This window comes from Strix uralensis, chromosome 5, assembly GCF_047716275.1.
Source record: "Strix uralensis isolate ZFMK-TIS-50842 chromosome 5, bStrUra1, whole genome shotgun sequence".
Lineage (NCBI taxonomy): Eukaryota > Metazoa > Chordata > Aves > Strigiformes > Strigidae > Strix > Strix uralensis.
This window is the reverse complement of record NC_133976.1, coordinates 6,748,869-6,762,011: the sequence shown is the minus strand read 5'-3', so window position 1 is coordinate 6,762,011 and position 13,143 is coordinate 6,748,869. Positions and strand designations below refer to the sequence as shown.

At 39.2% G+C, this 13,143-nt stretch overlaps 1 protein-coding gene across 11 annotated transcripts in view; it reads right to left on the bottom strand.

Annotated features, from left to right (window-relative positions):
- Positions 1–13,143, bottom strand: part of CELF2 (CUGBP Elav-like family member 2) — a 385,790-nt gene that overhangs the window by 31,952 nt on the left and 340,695 nt on the right. For all 11 annotated transcript variants that reach the window (XM_074869739.1, XM_074869737.1, XM_074869735.1 and 8 more), the window contains one exon: positions 11,332–11,466. In XM_074869739.1, coding sequence (XP_074725840.1) covers positions 11,332–11,466 — 135 coding nt within the window. The remainder of the gene's footprint in view (positions 1–11,331; positions 11,467–13,143) is intronic.

The window sequence follows — 13,143 nt, the reverse complement described above, 5'->3', positions numbered from 1 at the left end:
AGATGCAGTTGGCCTTTCAAAAGGGCTCATCAGTATTCTAATATAACTAGCATGTGTGATTGGCATTAAATTGTCTGCCCTTTACAGTGATCTCCAGCCAATCCAAGTATACACCCCTGCACAAACTGGTGATCTCCCAGTTGCTAATATAGCACCATCATGCACTGGTTCTGTTTCTTGGGGTAATTTTTTGGCAAAGGAGAGGTGGATGTTTCTTGTCTGGGGCAGTTAATTCTCCATAAGGTCCTCTGACAAACACATTGCCATTGGTGTGGAGAGAGAAGTAAAAATGTCCTCATTTTCTGGTATTTTGGAAGTGCTGTCTGACACATCAAAAAGGAAGATTCTAGTAAGTTTAAGTGCTCTGCTTGTGCTAGGATACAATAAAATAAAAGTGACAGACACACTCCAGGGAAAGAGCACCAGAAAAGCAAGAGAGCAAGAAAGAGTCAGGGGGAAACAAGAATGACAATACAGAAAGACATATACTAATATCACAGCCTTTCTCAAATAAGTCAGTGTCCCTCTACTTTGTCATTACTTACAGGTGAACAATTCCTGTGAAGGATTGTCTGTATCTTCTCAGGATGCAGGAAAAGGGAAGCACCAGTGAGGAAAGGAGGAAGGGAGACCAGCATCCACGCAACATCTGGTCGCTTCTGTGTGTCTGTGTGCATGCACGTGCAAATGAGACTAAGCAAGACAGAGGGTGAGGGGGAGAAGAAGAGGAGTCTTTCCCCATAGTGATCCTTTTGGCTGAAGCTGGTTTTCTGAAAACAGCTTTATATTTTACAAAGTCCTTTGAGTACACTGCCTTATACAAGGAAAAAAAGAAAACATAGAGAGGTGAACCAATTCATTCAATTGCTTTGCAAATTCAGAAGAAGACAAGGTCTTCAAGAGCTGGAGACTAACTTTAGTCTCATAGATCCATACTCTTCAGTACTGCGTGGGTGTTTGAGAGCTAAGGAACCTCTGTGAGCTTGGGGCAAGTGAAAATTAGGGTCATTTATCTTGATCACTTATGTAATTTATGTTTAAGTCTAACTTGACATTTCAGATTGTCTTGAAATTACAATGTCTACACCAAGGACCTTCCACAGCACTGCAAAGAAGGAGGAGAAAACAAAACATACAAAGGTACTACAGGTATGGCAGAAAAACCTATCAGGTGGTTATTTTTGTAGCTTTCTAGTCTTCTGAAGGTTCCTCCAAACCTATCAATCTAACAGAAGGTATTTTAGGAAACAAGGGTTTATTGATTTGGCATATCTTTGTGAATCTAGGCTATTGTGTCTAAGGGTACATTTTCCTGTGAGATTATGAAGATGGAGAGAGAGAGTAAAAAGCAAGTTAATATGCTGGGCCAATTTCACACTGATGCTTCTGTTTTGTTGAAATATATTGCTCAGTGAAGACCATCCACCTCTAGTGTAAACTACAAGTCATATATTCTGTTTCAGCACTGTGCATGTAACAGATCGTGCATTCTCCCCAGCAGACCACAACAATAAATTACTTTTGGTTTTGGGTGAGAATTACTTTAAAGAGAGGCTAAGGAAGAGAATAATAAGGCACAGTGGACTGGCTTGGGTTAAAATTCATAGCTGACCATTAGGCTTGGGTTAAAATTCATAGCTGACCATTAGATATTTCCAACTGTAACTCAAACTGAAATCAAACCAAATTGAAACCCCACAATGTGAAGAAAACAAAGAATAATTACTGAGCATTTATGACTCTGTTTTACTCAGTGGGGCCAAGGGCTGTGGCCTGTGTTCACTGAAGCACCACTGAGTTCACATCAAAACCAGGCTATTAGCATTTCTACAGGGAACTTCCAGGTGTGCTCTCATGTTTATTACTGCTATCCCACACAATTTGGAGCAAGCGATTGTTCAGGGACTCATGCCCTGATGCTGAAATGACTTCCATGTGGAGCCACTTCAGCATACAACCACTTCTAAATCACTTTCCAAAGAATTTCTGATCTAGAGCCAGTAAGACTTTATTGAGGCCAGGATCTCCTGCCTGGAGTACAGGTTCCTTCATACTGCCCCCTGTGTGCCTGCAACATCTTTGACATACTTTCACCACTAAGCAATAACAAACAGCTAGCAGAAACATCTCTCCATAAAAAAAAAGAGTGTCAGTAGAGTCCAAGCCTGTAGTTCAAGGTAATCAATGTTTTGTTGCAAGAATGCTAATCACATGCATATATGGCAATTCAAACTCTAGTACGTGGGAGACGATGGCCTGATTCATCTTTATTTTCACCTCTCTAATACATCTGTATTAAGATTATGTAAATAGTCCTTAGGAGGTGTTTGTCTTTCCATTGCAGCAAGATGTGCCTAAAAGGTTTATGTACTTCAGACACTTAGGAGTCCTATCCACGGTATTTTAGAAGAGAGGTGAGATAAATTACATATTGAAAATCTGAGTCTGTAGGTAAAGGAGTTATGAGTCCAGAAAGTGCATGAATAATAATTTCCAGGGAAGAAGGGATTTTTAGTGGGGTGTGCAAGCACAACCTCATTGTAATAGCACACCACAAGATATAGTAATTCACCTCTGTAAACTGCAGAACTTGAGGATTATCCTATCTCATGTAAAATTACTCATCCAGGTCCTTTGTAGACCATTTGCAAAGTCATATGTAGTTCACTGTGGCACTGGTTCTTTTCATTCGTATTGCATATTTTTGTTCCACGAATAGCAAACGCAATCAAGGGTTTACTTTATTTGGTTTTAAACTCATTAAATTGGAGATATTTTTGTTTCACTGATGCATAAAATAAATTGGTGGCCCCATATGCAAACAACTAGATCTTTTCAGACAATGCTGAAACAATTATGTTAAAAACATTCATAAACTCTAATTCCCACTGTGTTCCACAATTTAACCTGCCTTAGGAAAACAGACCGTGAGTATCCATGGACACGTGCACAATTCAGTAGGGTTGAAGGAACAGTGCTGGCAGTAGTAAACCTTAAATAGTTGAAAGCTCATTCAAGTGCATGATTTTTGCTATGATTTACATTATTTCCTGAATATTATGAACTCCAGCATTTTCTGCGCTTGGAACTTCTTGTAAGATATATAGCATATAAGCTCACATATCTACCTATGTAACCAAGCTGATAGTATCATGTTCCTTTCATAGAAAACAACCCTGAATGAACTTGAAATAGTACTTCCAACAGAATGAAAAATAGTCTTTTTTACAAACTGGGATTCTTGTGGCTTGAAACAGAGATTAGGAGTGGGGCAGAGAGACACTTACAAAATATAATGTATTATAAAGTGTTATTTGTATACTGCAAGCAAAGTAAATCCTGAAATGTGCTAAGGCAATGGATTTAATACTTTAGGAAGATGATAATGTACTAATGTTTAAAGAACAAACATGTCTCCTGTTGAATTAGATACTACTATCTCATGGTTTAGTCCTGTACACCGTTTCCTAAAAAAGGTACCAAAGAATTAACTAGCTGATACTTCACTGAAAAATGTGCACACATTTCTGTCCTTCAGCATACAACTTTGGTATTTATGAAATTCTGAGGAAAGAGTCAGAGATTTCTGGGCTAAAAATTCATAAATCGATAATGTTGGTTCTAAAACAGAGGCAAGGAGCTTTTGCAAAATGTCTCTTTCTGCAGTTGTGAGGCAGCCTCACATTTCTTCACTGGCAGGTTCTGTCCACCCTAAGTCCAGCTGTTTAGCCACTGAACTTCCCTAAGATCCTTTAGGCTGAATTGATACACCTGCCCAGAAACCAATTTGCTAGGAGAATATAAAAAGACCTGTTACATTTTAAGGGACAAATATTCAAACAGGTCATTCCAGTTAATTGATGGCCTGTCTGCTGCCATTGGCACCCTTCAGGTTATCCCTGCCTCATTTTTCCAAAGGAGGAGCCCAGGGAGAGACAGTCCTGTTCCAGGGAGGCTCCATGGGAATTCATCACTCTTCACCTCTCCTTTTACTGTATTGGGACTCTGGGAGCTTTTTAGCCACAATTCCTACTCTTTTCTTCTTCAGTCATTTAAGACATTTTGGAGTGTTATTAAAAATACAAATATAGGCCAAAAATGCATGCTCAGTTTCCTATTTTTGGCTCCAACTTGTGTTTGGATGCTTAAGGGTGAACTAATTATCAGATGGGCTTAGTACCAATATATCTCTCCAAGAAGTAGCATAATCTCCGGGCACTAAGAGCAGTCAAAATCAATTCACTTATTTAGGAGCCTAACCACAGACTGAGAAACTCAACACTATGTGGGTAAGTCCAGCTGACACACAACAGTTCAGAAATATACTTCTGCCATCACAAATCGCTTTGAACTATACAGTTAAGTGACTGGGTGATGGGCATGCTAAGACAGGATTTTCTTCCATGACTTCCTTGCAAACACATACTTTTAAAAAATTGGTGCTGAGATCAGGGTTAAGGCATTGGACTGCTCTGTGCTCTGAGCACTAAGATAATGGTGCTAATACTGTAACTACAATTAAATATAAAATTGAAAATCAAATACTTGGGTTGTTTAAGCATCCATCCACAGTACGGGTACTGTATGTATACTGTATTTATAAACCTTTATTTAAGATATTGTGGGCCTGTGCGAATCTCATGAAGTTCAACAAGGTCAAGTGCAAGGTCTTGCACGTGGGTCGGGGCAATCCCGACCACAAATAGAGGCTGGGTGATGAGTGGATTCAGACCAACCCTGCAGAGAAGGACTTGAGGGTATGAGTGGATGGAAAACTGACTATGAGCCAGCAATGTGCGCTCGCAGCCCACAAAGTCAACCGTGTCCTGGGCTGCATCAAGAGCAGTGTGGCCAGCAGGTCGAGGGAGGGGATTCTCCCCCTCTACTCCATTCTGGTGAGATCCCACCTGCAGTGCTGTGTCCAGCTCTGGGATCCCCAACATCAGAAGGACACAGACCTGCTGGAGCGGGGCCAGAGGAGGCCATGAAGATGATCAGGGGGCTGGAGCACCTCCCCTGTGAGGACAGGCTGAGAGAGTTGGGCTTGTTCAGCCTGGAGAAGAGAAGGCTCTGGGGAGACATTAGAGTGGCCTTCCAGTACTTAAAGGGGGTACAGGAAAGGGGGGGGAGGGACTCTTTATCAGGGAGTGTAGGGATAGGACAAGGGGTAACGGTTTTAAACTGAGAGAGGGTAGATTTAGATTAGATATAAGGAAGAAATTGTTCCCTGTGAGGGTGGTGAGACACTGGAACAGGTTGCCCAGAGAAGCTGTGGCTGCCCCCTCCCTGGAAGGGTTCAAGGCCAGGTTGGACGGGCTTTGAGCAACCTGGTCTAGTGGAAGGTGTCCCTGCCCATGGCAGGGGGGCTGGAACTAGATGATCTTTAAGGTCCCTTCCAACCCAGACCATTCTATGATTGTATATGTGTTAGATTTATTCTGTATCTTTATCCTAAACATAATGAACATTATACTAGGGAAGTTTGTACTGCAAAACTAATACAGCTCATTTTAAATGATTTTATAATAATAGTGCCTTATTTTAAATGATTTTATAATAATGGAACCTGCATTAATTGCACATGAAATGGTAGAAAAATAATCAATTTGTACTACGGTACGAAGAGTGCCATTCTGCATTTTAAACCGATCTTTTCCAACATGAAACATCTACCTCAATTCATTCTTTAGCAAACTGTCAGACCTTCCTACACACCTACTGGTCGGGTTATTTTTGGATCATCCTGGAAGCAAATCACAGCTATCTCAGTGGGTGTACTGGCCTCTAACAAAATGTCACGGTGGCAGACTTGCACCGCTGATTGGAGAAAAACGTATTGTACTGCAGTGAACAAAAAGACACTCTTCTAAGAATGATTATTTGAACATTCTTCACTGCTTCCCTGTTGAAGCATCTTGTATATTCTATAAAATCTCTAACATTTGAACAATTGTGTTCACAACATGAATACCTTCAACTAACAAAGACAATTTTCATACTATATTAGGGGGTAGAGAAAATAATGAACCACAGATGCTAACTATAAGTTATAATTCTCTGTTTTTAGCAGGGGGAAAGGATGAATTAATTCTTACAGGACAGGCACTGTAATCAGGTTTTTTTTCTCTTTGTCAGTTTATTCTATACTTTACAGACTTCCTTTTTTGGGGCTGTTATTCTTCAATGTCAGCATCTGTCTGAAAATGACTATTTTTAGACTTCTGTGCTTAGGAGAACTTTTTTTTCAATGTAAGAGTTAATGGCTGAATTCTGATATAATATGGCAAAAGCTGAGCTGGATTTAAGAGGTCATTAAAGAAAAGTCTTACTTTGTACACTGACAGTATTTTTTTTTAGAAAGATTTCCTCTTAGGTTTACACAGAAGGTAAACCTGAAGAGCTTTTTTACTGAAGCATGAATAGCTAGTTCAGCTGTGTGAATAAATAATAGTTTAGAGAATCAAATAATCATGAAAATGTCATGGAAAATCAAGGCTCCTGTCTGAAACTGAATTAGCTTCTGGTTTAGCAATTCTATCCCCCCACAGCTCAGAAGTTATATTGTGTATGTTTATGCAGATAAATTTGGATGTATAATTAGATGTTTCGCCTCTTCATTTGCACATAGAAGGGCTTTCCTACTGACTACTGAAAAAACATTTATGCATGAATTTTAAGAAACAAAATTGAAATGAGCTCACAGAGGCTGTGGAATCTCCATCCTTGGAGATATTCAAACCTTGACTGGATATGGCTTTCACCAACCTGCTCTGAGTGGTCCTGCTGCAAGCAGGAGCCTGGAGTAGAGATTCTGGGAAGTGTCTACCAACCTATGTGATTCTGTGACTCCAATGTTATGGCATTAAACAATAAAAATACAAGCAGTGTTGGAGAAGCAAGTAAGCTGGTGTCTGAAACCCAACTTCCATGTTCTTCCTATGAGTACAAAACCTTGTTCTGCTCTTGCTTAACATCAGTTTGCAAAAAGATCAGTTTGCAAAAAGATCAGTAGCTTCATAGCTCCTGATATCAGGAAATGTTTTACAGTGCCATTTCAACCTTGTACCACCCAGGACAGTCAGAATAAACATTATTATCCTTGAGAAAACTAGGGTAGCGGGTCAACTGAGGCAAATGAAATGTCAGACAGTGTTAGAGGCAGATAGTCTGATCCCAAGCTTGTATGTCCCTCCTTCACATCCACCTCCAGGCCTTCCCACCACCCACTGAATTAACCATAAATCTCTGCAGGCTCTGGAATAGCAGCCTCCCTGTGAGCTCTTTGCTAGTTGATCCATTTGCAGGACATGTCCAGGACAGTCTCTGGAGGAGAGGACAAGGTTCCTGACACTCAGCTGAGATTCATCCTGCCTAAATTGGGAAATTTACAGTGTCAATACCTACACTTGAGGTAGTCCCTCCAAAATCCCTTCCCATGTAATGGGAAATGCAAACTTCCAGGGCCTAACCAAAAGGGAGGTGAGACAAACTGGCTCAGACAATTGAGTCAGGTAAAAGCTGCACCAGCCCAAATCCTTATGTTATGAAATACTACAGGTACCTGCCTTTAAATCAGGAAAGTATTCTAAGCGAGAGAAATGAAAGAAAGTGAAGAATTAATTAACTAAATAGAGGTGATTAAAGTAAATAAAGGAAACAATTATCATATCAAAATAAAAGACAAGAAAGATGATTAAATGAGTCTTCAAAAGACCCATGAGAAACTCATGAAAGACATAATATGCATTTACCTGGTTTTTATTCTTTCATGATTTCATTTTCATTTTTATTCACTACCATCTGATAATTGCAAGAAACAGTTACTTTAACCATGGGCAATTTAAACCATTTTAATTTTTTTTCCAGGGCCAAGAGACAAAAGAACCTATTTATTGCCTGAGGGGATTTTTACTAAAATGAAAGCTTAATCTTTCATGTTTTTTTAAGCAAAGGCTTTTAAAAAATCATTTCTAACAATGCTGTAGGGAGAGACTTCCATGGGTATGTAAAATTGAAATTATAAATTTACAATTATAAAAAAATTAATAGTTTGGGGGATTGCATTGTCTCTGTTCTTTCTGAATGAATACTGTTTCAAGCTTAAGAGAAAGTATTTAGCACATGGAGGAGAATGAGTGTCCTTAGACTCTCTTGCGGTCAAAGCTCTTTAGTAAGAACGTATGAGAGAAAGATCATTGGAGTTCAATTTGTTTGGAAATATGTAATTGTATGAACCCTGAAGAAGGAGTTTCATACAGATGGAACAGTCACTGTTAGATGCTGAATATTTTTCTCTTCTTTTTGAATATATTGCCATTAGAAGCCAGCAGCAAAACTTGACATCCTCAAATATCAGATGCCCTGTTGGTTCCTCACTTCCTGGCCTGTTTTTCTGCGTTGTCAGTGCATCAAAGCTGGCCTGACCGCCATCCCCTCCATAACAGTTTGGTGCACTGAAGGTTGCTAAATCTTATCTATGTAAAACTGAGCTGACTTTTAACTGAAGTAACCACCTTTTGGGGCTTTTATGTCTACATGTCTACAAAGGACAGAACAAGAGCTTTTGGTCAAAGATTGATTCAGGAGAGGTCTTCATGAGAGATATAGTTATATATGGGTAGAAACATGGATATGATTTATGTGGCTGCCATGGTTTAAGGTATTTTAGAAGTACATGCTCATGCCCATCCCTGTTCTGTGCAGTATTCTAGTTTTAATAGCATCAAGAAAAGGATTAAATTTAATCATGAACCTTTGCACTCTCCTAAATTTGGGCAGTTTTTTGAACTGAGAAATATTAATTTAATGCATTATCTGGAGAGACACAAACATTTCTTCCTGGGCTTAGTGCAGGCTTTGAAATCAGACAAAATAATTTACACTTATGAAACACAACAAACTGAAGTGTTCTATTAAAAGGAAAGTAGACCATAAAAATACCCTCAAGGCCTCCAAATATCTACACATTGAAAGGCAGAGTTAAATGTTTTCTGCCAACATATTTCAAGTTTTAATGGAAATACTTTGAGCTACTATGAAAAGCTTTATCAGACTAAATTCATTTTCCATAGAGCAGAGAAGAATCATTGAAGATATTATTCAGGTTTACAAAATATTTAATAGGGTGGAGAATGTAGAACCAGATAAGAAAGGTTAAACCGAAGGACATTTTAACAAGGTTTGGTTTTAAGTTGGTTGTGCAACATAAATAGGTCAATGGACCTATTAGATATCGACTTTCTCTTTGACACACCAAGCTGTCAAATATTAGAAACACTTGTGTACAGCTACTATCTATAAGACTTTCAAAAGCAATTGTCATTCTGAATACACTATTTCAAAGGCTTAATGTCCAGAATTTTTTGAAAATAACACATCTTCAATGTGTTAGCCAAAATCATTAATCTCTTTGGAAAGTCCTTGGTAATCTGCCCTACAATATCACCCTGAGCAATACTAAGCTCTAGTTATCCCCCAAAAACATCCACCCAGCCCAGTTGAAACACCTTTCTAACTATGTGCCTCTGCAGACTTGGACATCAGAGGAAAACATCTTTTAGGTACTCAAGGAGCCTCAAGACCAGGTTAGAAGAGGGAACAGCAAGTCAGCAAGCTTGGATAAGAAGACTGTGTTGGAGAGGGAGAGAGGAAAATGTGGACTGTAAGGATGAACTGGAGTCCTGTGCTAACATGGCAAGACAAAGACCACAACAGAAACATACTGCTGCCTGAGGTTCTGGTGCCACTTTGCTGCAGAGAAGCAACGATAAGGAAAGTTCATTTTCAGCTCCTCTGCACCACAGTGCAGTACACTGAGTTGCCCTGAGAAGTCTTGTCAGTATGGCTCAAGAAATGTTGAGCATGCTTTGGGAGGACAGGCTACTAGACATTTAACAGCTAAACTGCAGAGATATTACAGAGCATGCATGAAATGCAACATTTTCACTTCTATAAATGGGTGACATTTAGACAGGAGTACCGCAGAAACATTGGCACTGAGACTAGCCTTTTGCAAAGTGTTAAGCCCCAGCTCCAAGACGGAGGGAAGAGATTGATCAGGTTTAAAAAAAATATATCAGCAAGCCAAAATTATTTTCACCCAATCTGCTTCTCAGAGACGTTGCAAATGAATATTATTTTTAGGTCAAGATGAGGCTCACACCAAAACCAGGAAAATTCTGCAGAAATGTAGCATTAGCCAAGCTGCCTTCCATTTAACCTCTTCCCCAAACAAACAATAGAACTGTAACATAACAGGAAGCTTTGGCCAGCTTTAACACCCAGCACCACACTCAGTCCCAGTTCTATTGTGCAGTGAAGACTGTTTTCCTTACTGATGAGCTCAAACCGTCTGCCATGAATTACTTTTTCATGGGGAATAAATACACACTTAAACAAGATTAAACACAAATGTTCTTTAGTGGTGTCTAAAATAATATGAATGTTTTTTAGAACAGCAATAAACACACTTCATGATGCAAATAATTACACCCTGCAGCCTTTATGTAAAGATAAGTGGCCAGATTCTTGACTCAGCCACATCACTGTAAATCCAGAGGAACTACACTGAATCAACATCTCTCTCTGTGGATTTGGGAGATGTTGAAGTGTCACTGAACTCTGGATTTGCCCTGATTTCTTTCTAGGGTTTTGCAGATATTGGACATGCATGGCTGAATGTCTACATGGTGATCATGAAGGCACCACCACCTCTTATTCTGTCCCTTATTCCCCCAGAAATCTGTCTTCTGTTTAGTGCAATGAAGTCAGAATCTGTCTGTGTATTCCTTGCGCATCTGATACCACTTCTGTAACTGTATTCTCAGTTAGGACCAGAAGAAAGCTCAACTGAAGCTACGGCAAGAAAAAGAGAAGGAAAAAAAGAGAGGACTTCACAAAAATTCATGATGGGTGAAGGCAACATGTGCATGATGTACTGGGATCAAAGTCTCTCAGGGATTAAAAAGAACCATCTTGGCAGATTTTTCGGTAGGAGGGAAAAAATTTGCTCAGTTTCTGAATTCTTTCTGAAAAATTAAATTTAGCTTAAGTTTCCCATGTAATGGTAATTTACATATAGAGTTTTGTAAGATGGGTCTGTTAGACTTTAATGATCCTTGAAATGAGCCTGAAAAGGTGAATATGCCCACATTGGACCACTTGAAAAATTAGTTATTTGCTTAAAAATAACAGCAATGAAACAGCTATTAAAAGGGTATTCAGAATTTGTATGAGCACAGAACTTAGACACAGCATGGAATCATGGTTTTAATTGTCATCTTCCTGTTTATTCTCACGTTTGTATTTTGAAAGCAAGCACTCTGCTCTTACCGGGACTTGTGAGGGCTCCCAGAGCACCAGTCGTTGTGGAGAGAGGATTTGCATTGGTGGTGGTAGCTGAGGTTTGGGCGGCGGCTGCTGCGGCTGCTAAAGTTGCCAAATTCTGTAATTGTAAAGCGTTCATGCCTGTGTGGAGAAACAATAGGGTTAATGAAAACATAGAATTAAAAAAAAAGCTATTTTCAATGGACATGGAACTTGGGATACCTTGTCAAGAGATTCAATTCTTCTTTTCACTCCCAAGACATGTATAATCTGGGAACCACCTCTTACAGTCCTTGAATAACATCTTTCACCTCTCTACCTTGGAGTTGAGAGAATACAGCAAAGGCACCAGCCTATATGTCAGGAAAATTAAACCTGGTTTGTGCCTCTTCTATAAGGGGAGTGTAGAATTAGAAGTCATTTAAACTCTGTGTGAAGCCCAGGTGTGATACTATTTCCTGACACAACAGGGGGTATAAAGAAGATAACTGACGTTTAAAACACATTCAGGACAGGGTCATACAATTGGGATCAATACAGTTTGTTTCCTGTGTCTTCTCTGAATGTATATACTAAGGCTACACTGTGCAGTAGCCAGTAATTGTGCTATTTTTCCTTTTGATGGTTAATTTCTAAAAACACATAGGAACTAAGAACATCAAATTAGTATCAGTCTGATCACAGAGCCATCATTGAGGTAGGGACTTTCAGGCCATAAGCTCTGGACTGTGATATGAAGTTTAACTCAGTTGTCTGTCACTTCATTATTTTAGAAGATCTGGGGGAGATATACCTGCATTTCAAAGAGGACCATGAAGAAATATATGCATTTAAATAGCAAAGGCTTTAATTTAGATGGCAAGTAAAAAAGGACAAACAATAAATAGAATTTATGTGAAATGGAAAAAAGATGATTAAGGAACAGCAAATGACATTCATTTCACTTAAATCAGAGGAACAGGAGTCTGTCTCTCCTGAGGCCTTCAAAAGTACCTACCTTTTTGCTTTGGACTAGACAAAATACTTGGGCACTTACTCTAAGGCGAACTGCTCCACTAGACTAAAATGCAGATACAAGTTAGGTGCTAGCATTAACCAGACTGGATCCTTCTCAGGATCCTCTGAATAAGAAATAACTGTTCACAGGGGTGATGTCCAGACTGGGTGCCTACATACAGATGTGAGAAAGATTGTTTGGATGGCAGTGAGAGATCATCCTTTTTGGTTTGGACACATGAGGGAGATCTGTGCATGCTGCTTGAGCCTTCGATAGAAATGACAAAGTGCATAAACCCAAAATAATAGAAGAGTTTTATTATGTTCTTGTAGTCCTGATAATGTAAATCCACACAAAAGGTTAGGTGGTAGGAAAAGAAATACCTTTTTTAGACCAAGTGATAGAGCTGGGAAGACTGCATGAGTTTTGGGAAACACCCAAAGAAGAGCTCAAATGCCTGGAAACTTGTCCATTTTTTTCTGAATGTTAGTTTGTCTAATGAGGTATTACTTCTCCCTGCAGACTTTCTCAAACCAGGGTAACTTAACAATTTGGAGAAGATGAAAAAAAAAAGAGATCAAATATACTTTGTAAGTATGTTTGAGAGGAAAAAAAATGCAATGAAGGAGAGGTATTTTCTAGGAATTGAGAACTCCTGCAATAACAGAGAGTGATATCACCTTCAAACATGAATGTTGCAGACTCAGGTTGGTACAATCAGTGAGCCCCATAAAGAGGTACCCTTACTGTCCCAGCATTAGGAACTGTCAGATGAACCTTGATATCAGCATCTATTTGTGAATAAACCCCCAAATTTAAAT